We start from the raw sequence: 11,430 nt of genomic DNA, 5'->3' as shown, positions 1-11,430 counted from the left end.
ACGCGCGTTCCTGAAACGGAGACTGGCGCAGGCGGAGCTGCCGCCAACGTCCGCTGGGCCAGAGCCGCTTCTCCGTACGCTCCGCCGCAGCCTGCCTGGATTCCCCCCAGCCCCGGCCCCGCGCAATCCAGAGCTTCTCTCGCTAAATCCCCGCTCCCAGATCCGCTTTGCTGCCCGGCGAGGCGCGGGGGAGCATCCCGGCCGCTCGGCACGCCACGCGCGTGGCGGGAGCCGGCTGCCCGCCGGTTATTTCGTACAGCATTTCCGCGATGAGCTCCAGGATGTCCGCGTCGCCGATGACGGGTCGGAAGAAGAGATCCGTGACGAGGGCGGGAGCGATGGATTTTAAGGTGGAGGCGATCAGCAAAATGCGGGCGAAGCGGCCCTGGTCCTCGGGGTGGAGGGGCTGCAGGACTTCCTGGAGCGCTCTCTGGGCTTCCCGCTGCAGGCTCTCGATGTACAGCGAGGCCCTCAGCCCGGGGACGTCTGTCGAGGGAGAGGAGGGAAAAACGGGGATGAGGGAGAGGCTGGGAAACAGCCCCGGGTTTTTCCCATTCCCGCTCTTCCCCGTTTCTCAGAAGAGATCTCCGAGGCCACGCTAATGAGATGTACGCAGCACTACCGAGACGTAGCTGCAAAAGTAATTAACCGGGCAAATTAATGCTTTACAAATTAAATGCCGGCGTCCTATCGTCTGCAGGGCAGGCAAAGATCTTTGGCTTTCCCCACCGTATTTGACATCCCTCCTTCCCGCTTCCCGGCAGATTTGGTAATGGCCGGGGTTACGGATAAGGGAACCAGCCCTCCCCGCGCTCCGAGCGTCTCCGAGCCAGGAGGCGCACGTCGAGCCGCCGCGCGGGCCGAGCTCTCCCCCCGGGGGGCCGGGCACTCACCGGGGTCGAAGAGAATGGCTCCCTTCAGGTAGGCGTATTCCTTGGGGCTCAGGTCCAGGCTCCAAAAGGTGTTCAGGCAGCACTGCAGGCGCTGCACGGCGGCCAGCGTGGGCTGCGCGCGCTCGGGCTCCCGCCGTTTGCTTTGGCCGTCGAGGAGAATCTTCTTGAGCATGCTGGGGGCCGGGGTCTCCATCACCTCGAAGGTCACCATCTCCTGGGCCAGCCCCAGCAGGAAGAGGGGAACCCAGCAGCCGTCCAGCAGCAGGAGCTGATCCTCTCGCGGCAGCAGATGGAAGGAAGGGAGGTTTTTCATGAAGCTGACGGTTTTTACCAGCACGTTGGAAGCCGCCTGGCAGGTGACGCGGGGCGTGCGGAGGCAGACGGTGCGGCGCTGGTGGCAGAGGCAGCGCTGGTGGGCCGGGCTGGGGCCGAGGTTCTGGCTGAGGAGGGTGTAGAGGATGGCGGTGCGCTTGTCTTCACTGTGGCACTGGCACCTCTTGCAGTCCACGTCCGCGCCGCTGGTGGTCATAGCTGAGCCGGGCGGCTGGATCCTCGGCGAAACTCAGCTCCTGCTACAGCAGACGGGAGAAAGCTGTGAAATCCCTCGCAAACCTCCGTCGCAGGCTGGATTTTCCCTGTCCTCCCAGCTCTGCCAGCTCACAGCGGCTCCAACCAGCTCTTATAAGGCTGGGTCACCAGTGAAACACCCCTCCACAGCCTTGACCGCTCTGTGATTAAGAGGTCCTCATTAAAAGAAAAAAAAAAAACAAAAAACAACAAACTCCAGCCGTCCCTGGGCTGATTGGCTGGGGCAAACGAGTTCCCCGCGCGGCGCCAACAGCCGTTTTCTCAATGAAGCGCCAGCGGCGCGGGGAGGGGGACGGCGGGGTTGGGCGGCCTTATCGCGATTACCCAAACAGGATAAACAAAGTCATTAACCCGGCCTGTACCATGGCACCAAGGCCCCGGGCCGCGCCGCGCGGCGGGTGTCGCTGCCAGGTGGTTCACACACGCACGAGCGCGCGCACAGGGCAGCGGCCGGGCCGTTCAACGCCCTGCGCGCTCCGGCCTTGGGAGGAGCAACCTGGAAGCGGTTTTATCGGCGGCGGTTTTATCATTCGCCCGACCTCGCTGACAGGAGCCTGGCGTCGCGGTCCGGGCGGAGAAACCCAGCGAAGCCGTCGGTCTCGCTGCCAGGCGGGGCCCGTCCGTTTGTGTCACGCAGAGAAAACGCAGGGGAAGGGCAAATTCTCGGATTTTCACCGGGAACGAGTGGGTGTGGATCGGCAGGAATCCAGGAGCTTCTAACCACCGGTTTCCAGGAGGCCGGGAGCGGGGTGAGGGGTCCCTGGGGGAGAAACCTCCCCGCCGCGGGGGACGCAGGCCGGGCCCAGGCCTCGGGGGACAAGGAGGGGACGGGGGAGGCGCGGCGGCCGCTTCCCCTCCCCGCAGCCGGTGGCCGAGGGCAGAGCCAGGCCCGGCCGCGACACCCCGGGCCTCCACCCCGCCGCTGCCCTCCGCACTTTGACCCCTGACCCCTGCCCTCCTCGGGGGTCACAGGCCGCCGCCGAGCTTTCTGGAAAGGCCCCGGCCGGGCCGTCGCTATGGCAACCGGATCCCGCGCCTCGGGCTCCCGCCTCCCTCCGGCGGATTGGACGCGGCCGCTGCCAATCCGCGAGGAGAGGTTGCTCGGACGGGCTTTGCGATTGGTGGGGACGGGAGGCGCGGGCGTGCTTCCGCTCACGCGCCTTCCGTTTCCGGGTGCCGGCGTGAGGGGCCGAGGCGACCGGTTTGGGGCGGCGGTGGCTGCGGCGGCGGCGGGGGGCAGGATGGGGCTGAGCGCGGAGGAGGCGGCGGAGCGGGAGGATCACTTCGACGGCATCCTGCTCGCCATGGCCCAGCAGCACCAGGGCGGCGTGCGGGAGGTAGCGCCGCCGGGCCCGCCCGCGGGGCCGGGCAGGGGTGGGGGGGGGGGGGGAGCGGAGGTGCGGGAGCGGCGATAACGGCTCAGGCCCCGCGCCAGGCCCGGGGAGCGGCGGCGGACGCGCTCGTTAACGAGCGTGATGCTGAGGGGGCGACCAGGCCGGCGCCGACCCCCCGCCGGAGGATTTCTCAGCGCAGGGGAGGATCCGGTCCCTCCGTCCCGTTTTCCCAGCGCGACCGGTTGGTAGCGGCCCCCTGAGCCCTGATGGGGCCTCGGCTGCGACCGTGAGGCGTGCTCGGGCGGGAACGGGATTCCCCTTGTCCGGCCGGGGCTCTGGGGATCCGGTCGCCGAGCTGCAGGAGGGGCTGGGAACATCCCACACACAACCGGTTTGGGGCAACGGCGCTAAGAGCAGCTCCTCGTCCTGCAGTGGAGCTTCTCTTTGAAATACTGACACGGCAGATTTCCTGGGGGGGAAGAAAAAAAAAAAAAAAAAAAAAAGCAAAAATAAGCCCAGTCTGCTGAGAGTGTGGGTTTTCAGAGAGGTGTTGGGGGTGCTGGTTCGCAACTGCGAGTTCATCAGCGATAGCTGGCAGGCAGCTAGAAGTTATTTTGTAAAAATAAACAGGACGTGAGGGAGGGTGAGCGTGCACGCTTTCACTGTTTAGGCGTGCAAAAAAAGCAAAATATCTGTATCTACATATGTATGCGCATGTATGCGTGCATACGTGCATCCCCACCCGAATTCCTGCCTCAGAACTGCTTGGGCGGTCAGAGCGGGCGTCACTCCGAGGTGGCCTGAGAGTAAACTGCTTGCCCTGCCTTCACGTAAAGCACAGCTGTGCCCCTTCTGAAAACCGGGAAGCCAGGAGCTGGATCTCCGCAAAAAGCACCTGGCTGTTTTCTCTGGGAAATGGTCCCGGGGCTGATTCCTACACAATCCTGGCGCAGACAGAGCTAGGGAGTACAAAGAATAAAGGCTGCTCACGAGACACAAGGTGGCTTGGAGTGATCTGGTCTCAATGCTCTTTTTTTTTTTTTTTTTTTTTTCTCCCCTTCTCCCAACCCCTCCCTGTTTCTTCTACCAGCTTGTGAACACCTTCTTTAGTTTCTTGAGGCGCAAAACGGATTTCTTCGTCGGTGGAGAAGATGGAGTAGCAGAGAAGGTAAAAAAACAAAATCCTCAAGCTTTTATGTCTTCTAACTTACCTGCCGCACGTGTCTGTGCCGTGCTAAGAGTTCCGAGCCTGAACAACTGAAGGCATTACGGTGCACTTGGGAACTAGCAGCCCACGATGCTGATGAAATACATCACTGAAAAAAAGATTATAACGAGGCACACGTGGCCACGATCGCTTGTTCGAATGGTACCGATGGCGTGGGTCTTTTTTTGCCACTGCCGCTGTGGCCAAAGGCTTGTTTGGAAAGCAAATCTGCCAGACACACTGACTTAACGGTGACAGACACCGCAGCGTTGATAACCCCAGGTTACCTTGTTTGTTCATCGCAGAAAAAGCACAAAGTCCACATCTCTGCACATGCAGCTGCACCTTTTGTCTCGGGGCCGCGGTGCCTGGACGGGGCAGGCGTGCTGGGGAGGAAGCCTGGGGGTCTGGGCGGCCTCGTTGGCAGCCTGAGCATCTCCCATCCAGCAGATGTTCCTCACCCAGCTCGAGAGCTGAAATCCAAAATTGTTTCGCCGTAGAGAAGTAAGAAACAAACGTGAACTGAAGGTTTCTTGTTTGTGCCAGTATAGCAGCTGCTCCCCTTCCTGGACTACTGGAACTCCACCAGCAAAGCAGGCGCTGCTGTCGTGCTGAAATGTGTTAGGGCAGATGTTAAGGAAGGTGAGGGGGTGGGAAAGAGGATGGTTTCCAAGTAAGAAAGGTGAAGCCTGCTGTCATTTTCTTAGACTAGAGAGCAAACCTCCCCAAATTCCTGGGGACTGCGTGCTCCCAGGGAGTGAAACCCTGAGCAGCGTTTCAGCAGTGAGCACTGGCTGGTGCTTTTGGGAGTCCTGGCTACTGTCGTTGGCAATTCCATAGCAAATCCACGCTGTGCCTGTAAAAGGAACGTGTTTGCGTCCTTGGGTGGTGTCTGTTAAAATGCTTTATGGCCTTTGGAAAAGGTGCTTGCTACAGAGCCTCTGACACCACAGTAACCACAACAAAAATTGAAGAAGCGGCTTCCCCAGTCCTGCTCGCCCTCGGGCATCAAAGAAGGAGAGGAGAGGCTGGGAAGGTCGCTGTGCTTTGTGGGGTGCCATCTGAGAAGCCCTTGCGAGGGGGGTGTGGTGGCGCGTTGAGAGAAGCGCGGTGTGCGCGCGCTGCCACGCTGGGGCATTGTAAATGGTTTGCTCAGCGTGGGTCGTGGTGTGGTTAGGAACTGGGGCCGGGAGATGCACCTCTTTGAGTTCTGTATCCTAGGAGACACTGGACTCGTACCGTGTAAATAAATCTTGCTTTCCCCTGTAAAACAAAGCAGAAATACTTGGAGGTTGGTTACAAAACTACAAGGCATGGATGGTTTGAGTTGGAAAGGTGCTGGTTTCCCCCCGAAGTGTCTGGGTTATATTTAAACCGGTACCTGAAACCCCCGTCTGAGAACTCTCCCTGCTCTGATTCCTTTTCTCAGATTCTGTCCGAATTGTTTTCTGGAGCAGAAATTCAGTTCTCATACGTGCTGCTTTGCACAGCGCTGCTGGTGTTATCGACCAGGAGGCGATTGCTCTGGCTTCCTGCCTGTGTACGCAGCTTTCCCTCCGAGCAGCGTGGCTGTTTGCACCGGAGACCTTGAGGCTGTGGTTTTCTTAGTCACAACAACCTGAGAACCTGGAGTGAGGTTTGAAGCAAAAATTTAATATAGGAACGCCGAGCTTTTCAAACATTTCTCCTCCAGATGACACTGAATTTCCATCTACTGCCTGGGGAAAAGCCCAGTCGTGGGAAAGGTCAGGAGCAGGTAAAAAAAAACCAAACAAACTTGGATCCAGTGTCTCCGTTCTTCCAGCTGTCCTAGGTGTAGGAGTAGCTGTCAAACGGCTGGGGGAGGCACCTGCTTGTCCTGCTGGAATTGCACAAAGGCCAAAACAAATGGAGAACTTCTATTTCTCTGTTTTCTCCATGGAAATACTCTCCCTGTGTAAAGAAGAACTAGGAAGGGCTACATTTAAATAGTTTGAGTTTTCTCCTACTCCGGATTTTTCAGTCAAAAGACTGGAGTGAAAATGAAGGGAAAAGTCACAACTTTTTTGTATGGCTAACAAATGTTCTTGTGCTCCTCAGCAGACAGTGAGTTGGCTTCACGTGGGTTTGAAAAAGTGCTGATTTTTTAAAAACCCTTTGACACACGTTCCTTTCTTCCAGCTGATCACAGATACCTTCAACCATCACAACAAACTAGCTCAGAAGGAGCGGAAAGAGAAGAAGGCTCGTCAAGAGGCAGAGCGGCGTGAAAAGGCAGAGCGAGCTGCCAAACTCGCGAAAGAAAAGCAAGAAGCAAACGAGCCAAAGATTAAGGAACTTACAGATGAGGAAGCGGAAAGGCTGCAGCTGGAAATCGACCAGGTGAGAGCAATGTCTGGTGCCTGCAGGTACCATCTAGGTTGTCTCCTCTGCTGGCCTGCGTGGAGCTCGGGTTAAAATGACTCAGACTTGTTTCTTTGCAGTGTCTGGACCACCAGACTTCAAAATTAAATTAGCCTGGGCCACATCATTGCATTTTCATGTGGATTCTCCCATAACTCACTTTGCCTTTCTGCCTTCAGCAAACTCTCTGATGGTAGCAACACCCTCTGCTCCCGTCCTCGAGGTGTGAGGACCAAGGGAGTCTTCCCCCTGGCAGTCCCACTTTCCTGGGACACTGCTCTAACGGCTGACAGTTCCCCGTCAGCCTTGGGTGCAGTCCCGAGTCCTGCTCTTCGGTTTCAGCTCGAGAGGCTGAGGCCACCTAGTGTCAGATCAGCCAGTAACACAAGTCACCAACGCTTGCCTGAGCGTGTTTGTTCTCTTTTTAAACAGAAGAAAGAGGCACAAGGACAGACTAACAGCGTGCCTGTGAAACCCTCGGAGGAGGAAGGTGAATCTTCAGATTCTAACAAACAGGTAAAGCTCATCTCGGGACTTTATTTTAGGCTGAGAACAATCTATTTCTGGACAACCATGAGAACTCCTGTGAACGTGAGGGTGTCTGGTGTGGCTTTCTTTAAGAATACACAGTTAATTCCCAAAGGCTTCAATACGGGGGGGGCGGTTTGTAATTACATTTTGTAATTATATTTTAACAGAAACATCTGTTCATTTTGGGCTAAATTTATGTGAATATTAAGTACATGCACCTGACCTGAAATTCTTATAAAAACCAAAAACTGTTGTTACAAGTGAAACATAAATAAAAACTCGCAAAGCTTCTTTCTTTACACTTTAAATTGGTTGCTTAGGAAACAGATGATGAAGAGGAAGATGAGAAGGATAAAGGAAAACTTAAACCCAACTCTGGCAATGGAGCTGACCTTCCAAATTACAGATGGACGCAGACTCTTTCAGAACTGGACGTAAGTACTGCCTTGTTACCAGGGCCTAAGGAATGTGAGATGGCAAATAAGAGCAGGTGCTGGTAAGAGTGGCGGGGCCGATGCTCTGTAGCTCAGTTCCCTGCGGAAGGTTGTTAGTTGTACTTAACAGCAGCATTTCAGTAGCTGAGAGAGAGCTTGGTAACAAAATCACATTCCTAGAAGGTGTAGTTAACTTTCCCAAACCTTGGTCTTGTTTAAACATGACATTAAAATCTGCTTCCCTTTTTGTGGCCCCTCTAAGCTATTGGCCATCCTGTTGCCAAACTTACTGTTGCGTCCTTTCATCTCCCGCTCACTCAGTACCCCAAGGAATATATTGCGTGCGGTGTCTTACTCTGGTGAATCCGAGGCAGAAAGTCTTGGACCGGCAGCACAAGAGGGTAAGGCGAGGCTTCACTGCTCAGCTCCTCAAATCTGATCTTTCCCTGGTCCAGCTGGCCATCCCTTTCAAGGTGAACTTCAGGCTGAAGGGGAAGGACATGGTGGTGGATGTCCAGAGACGGCACCTCAAAGTTGGCCTGAAGGGCCATTCGCCTGTTATCGACGGAGAGCTTTTCAATGAAGTGAAGGTGGAGGAGAGCTCCTGGCTGATTGAAGATGGTAAAACAGTCACCGTGCACCTGGAGAAGGTAAAGCAGAATGAATCAGGGAGGATTCAGGCTTCTCTGCCTCTTCCCTAGCAAAACAAGAGTCTGACAAAACCTGTGAAAGCCCTGGGCTGTGTCAGCTGAAACAGCTATGCCAGCGGCCCAGTATCCTGTCAGTGATGCTCTTGGAAGCAGAGTATTGCAGTTTGCTCCTGTGTTCCGCTTAACTCCATGCTAATCCAGGGTATCCAATTGATTGCTCAGCAGTTCAGGAAAAGCTGGGAGGAAATCAGTCCCTTTAAAGTTGTTCCTTCGTGGAATAATGCCATATTTTGACATCTGTTAGCGACATGAGAATCTAGGAACAGACCTTATTGCTACTAGTGTCCCTCCTGGACCACTCCAAGTGATTTCTTTGTAATCCTGTTTATGTCATGCCAAAAACATCTGGCGTGCTCTTGGATTTCCTAGTTGTGGAAGTTCAGGCTACTTAAAATGCTTAGGAATGAAAGTAATAACCTTTGTCTACGTTTAAATTTTACTGACGTTTAGAAAACTGTCAAAGTTTGCTGCCAGCAGCTTTTTCCTGAGACTGAGACATAAAATTCCTAGAATAAGCCCAGGAAAAATAAAATATTTTTGCTTCTTCATTCCTCCAGATCAACAAGATGGAATGGTGGAACAAACTAGTCTCTACAGACCCGGAAATCAACACCAAGAAAATCGTTCCAGAGAACTCAAAGGTAAGAACTCCCCGGTTTTACTGAGTGGAGCCTTCTTGTAAACGTGCTCACCCTCAGCTCACGTTCAACTGCTGTGTCTCTTTTTTTAGCAGTGTAAAAGCAATCCTGGGAGTGCTGCTGCATACGATGCTATCGTGTAGCATAAGTGCCCCCAAAACTTAGAGGAACGAAGCTGAGCCTACAGACTAGTGTCTGGAGAAGCGCGTTCTGCGCAGCCCACGTGCACAGCGCAGTGTATTTGTGTTCTCTGCGAGCAGGGTGCATGTATGAGTTAAGCTGGGTTATTCCCGTTCTGATAGAAGTCTTTGCTTTTAGTTGTCAGACCTGGACAGCGAGACTCGCAGCATGGTGGAGAAAATGATGTATGATCAACGACAGAAATCCATGGGCCTCCCCACATCTGATGAACAGAAGAAGCAAGACATTTTGAAAAAGTGCGTAGAACTGGTTCATTTGTGGGTATTTGCTTTCCCAAGCCCCTCTCCTCTTCCTCTTTGACACAAATACAGGAGCAGAGAACAGGTTGGCCTTCAGTCCTGCCTGTGTTCACATCTGCAGTTACGTAGTCCTTGAATTGCTGGCCAACCCCCAGTGTCTATAAAAGCCCGCGGCAGTAGAAAGCGTAATGGGAAATTCTGGGACTGGCCTAGCTCTGGAATTGTCTTAATCTGCTGATTTCAAGTCCAGAAAGCATGTTTGGGACTGGAGGTACCATCTGTACTGAACTTTAACATGCTCTTGATTGTTTTCTAATCTCCCTCTGCTCAGTAGCCCAGATAACGGCCCCTTCCTACACACCTGCCACCAGGCCGTCTCCAGGCCAACAGCGCTTTTATGGCTTTATGGCCCTGTTTGGCAGAAACGCACCTTGGCAGGGAAATTACTCACGGAGCTCCCAAGGCCGTTTGGGAAGGCATGGAGGCAATTCTGGGTCACGCAGCTTCTTCAGCAAGTGCAAACCCATGCCTTATCTCAGGATTGGCAGGAGGATTTAGTGTAGGAGGCCTGACTCCTTTTCTTCCTTGCCTTATCTGTAGCGACAGAAGCTTCACTCTGATCGGTGTGCCAAGTACAGCGCAGGGTGCAGCTGTTTTAGAGCAGAGAACAAACTTCCTTAGTGCCCGTCTGTTGAGTTTGTAGACTGGGAGGTAGCCCTCTCCTCCTCGGGAGGCCACGTACGGGATATCTCATCAGCAAGGTCGCTCGTTCGGTGCTCCAGCAGTTTGGCTTGGGTGCAGATTGGCTGGTGAAGAATGGAGAGGAAGTTTAGACTTTGTTCAGGCCACGGTAGACTCGCTGACACCCAGGTGGGTCCTAATCTCTGCTGGTGAAGCCCTCTTGGCTGCTAAACAAGGACGCTGTTCTCGCAGCACGTGTTTCTGTGGAAAAGGAAAGTGGAAACGCTGCGGTGGCGTTTCAGGGGAAACCACGACGTGAGAGCACGGAGGAAGACAGAGGCCTGCCCTTACTTGCACTTTGTGTGAATCCTCCACATGTGTTGTGTCGCTTGGTGAACTGCAGGGCAGAGGAGGAAGTTGGGAGCTTCTGTGTGTATTCGTCGCCCCTGATTGCTCAGAGGCACAGTGTAGTGTTCTCAGAACTTTCTGCTGTGGCAGCCTGAGTCCAAATAGTCCTGTCTGCTGGGATTGCAGTACATCTGAAATCAGGTTGCACCCAGACTGAAACCTGATTTCTCTGGTCACGTCCTTCATGAGTTTTCACTATCGCGGCACTGGAGACATTCCCCGTGTCCCCAGTAATGCTTAAGCTAACAAGTTTGGGCTTAAATCGCAATCTACCCTCGCAATTTCCCCTCTGCCCCACAATCAGTGTCATAGCTGCTACGTGTCTGTCTGAGAGGTAGCAGTTAAAGGGTGTGTGTCTGATAATTAATAACGCCCATGTGCCTGGACTTGCTGACCTTGATGGCTGGTAGGATTGCTGATAGCACTGACCCGAGGAAAGAATGTTTGTAGCGTGGGGAGTGTGACCCAAGGAGCTCAGCAACAGCCCTGCTCTGGAGGGCGTGGGGAGGAAGCAAACATGATAGTGCAGGAGCTAGGGATGCCTTACCCCGCCAAACAGAGCTGTTCTGGGGCTCCTGCTGACTCAAACCCAACCTCTTGTCTTTCTTTTCCTTGCAGGTTCATGGAACAGCATCCAGAAATGGACTTCTCAAAGGCTAAATTCAACTGAGCCCTCCCCTTCTCCCCCCTCTTTCAGTCAGCCCGTGGAACGGGGCAGGATACACATTGCCGGATATCCCTTACCTTGGGCAAGTAAACACTTCCAGCATCCCCACCCGAGCTTGCTGTGGAGACAGCTTCACAGCGTCCTCCTCACTTGTCCCGTGTCGAGCAGAACGCAAGGTCACAGAGCGGGCCTGCAGCAGCTCCAGTGGGAGCCATCTGCGCCACTTCCCAAACGGAGTTAGGGGAGAAAGAGGGGTGAGAGCACAAAGGGCATTAGGGCCACGAGAGCCAGGCTTGAGAGGTTTTGGGACAGCCTTAACGCATCGCTTAGCTTCATCTCCTGGCCCTTCAGAGCTGCTGATCCACTCTTCGCCGTTTCAGTTTGGCAGCAGGTACTCCTGAGTTTTTACTCCCTTCCCCTCGGCTTTCCTGCTCTCCTGTGAAAACAAGGGCCAGTTTATTTTGTAAAATAATTCTCCTCCTGCCTCCTTGGGAAGGGAAAACACCAGTCTGAAAAA

General features: G+C 54.4%; 2 protein-coding genes across 3 annotated transcripts; one reads left to right on the top strand and one right to left on the bottom strand.

Moving 5' to 3' along the window:
- NR0B2 (nuclear receptor subfamily 0 group B member 2) lies at nt 1-1,595 on the bottom strand. The gene is made up of 2 exons (XM_086765277.1): nt 894-1,595; nt 1-486 (listed from the first exon to the last, which is right to left on the bottom strand). Exons 1-2 carry the CDS (start codon nt 1,420-1,422, stop codon nt 143-145), a joined length of 873 nt encoding a protein of 290 aa, XP_086621403.1. The 5' UTR covers nt 1,423-1,595; the 3' UTR covers nt 1-142.
- Nucleotides 1,596-2,684: 1,089 nt separating this feature from the next.
- On the top strand, nt 2,685-11,026 carry NUDC (nuclear distribution C, dynein complex regulator). 2 transcript variants are annotated; one of them, XM_086764888.1, is made up of 9 exons: nt 2,685-2,818; nt 3,906-3,983; nt 6,183-6,383; nt 6,846-6,920; nt 7,256-7,369; nt 7,825-8,019; nt 8,637-8,720; nt 9,036-9,154; nt 10,865-11,026. In XM_086764888.1, exons 1-9 carry the CDS (start codon nt 2,723-2,725, stop codon nt 10,914-10,916), a joined length of 1,014 nt encoding a protein of 337 aa, XP_086621014.1. In that variant the 5' UTR covers nt 2,685-2,722; the 3' UTR covers nt 10,917-11,026. The 2 variants fall into 2 exon arrangements, with proteins under 2 accessions (XP_086621014.1, XP_086621012.1); XM_086764886.1 differs by having other exon boundaries at nt 6,837-6,920.
- The last annotated feature ends 404 nt before the right edge of the window (nt 11,027-11,430 follow it).

This window comes from Chlamydotis macqueenii, chromosome 22 (genome assembly GCF_036417535.1).
Source record: "Chlamydotis macqueenii isolate bChlMac1 chromosome 22, bChlMac1.mat, whole genome shotgun sequence".
In the NCBI taxonomy this organism is placed as follows: Eukaryota; Metazoa; Chordata; class Aves; order Otidiformes; family Otididae; genus Chlamydotis; species Chlamydotis macqueenii.
Note: the sequence above shows the minus strand (reverse complement) of the source record. Positions and strands in the feature narration are given on the sequence as shown.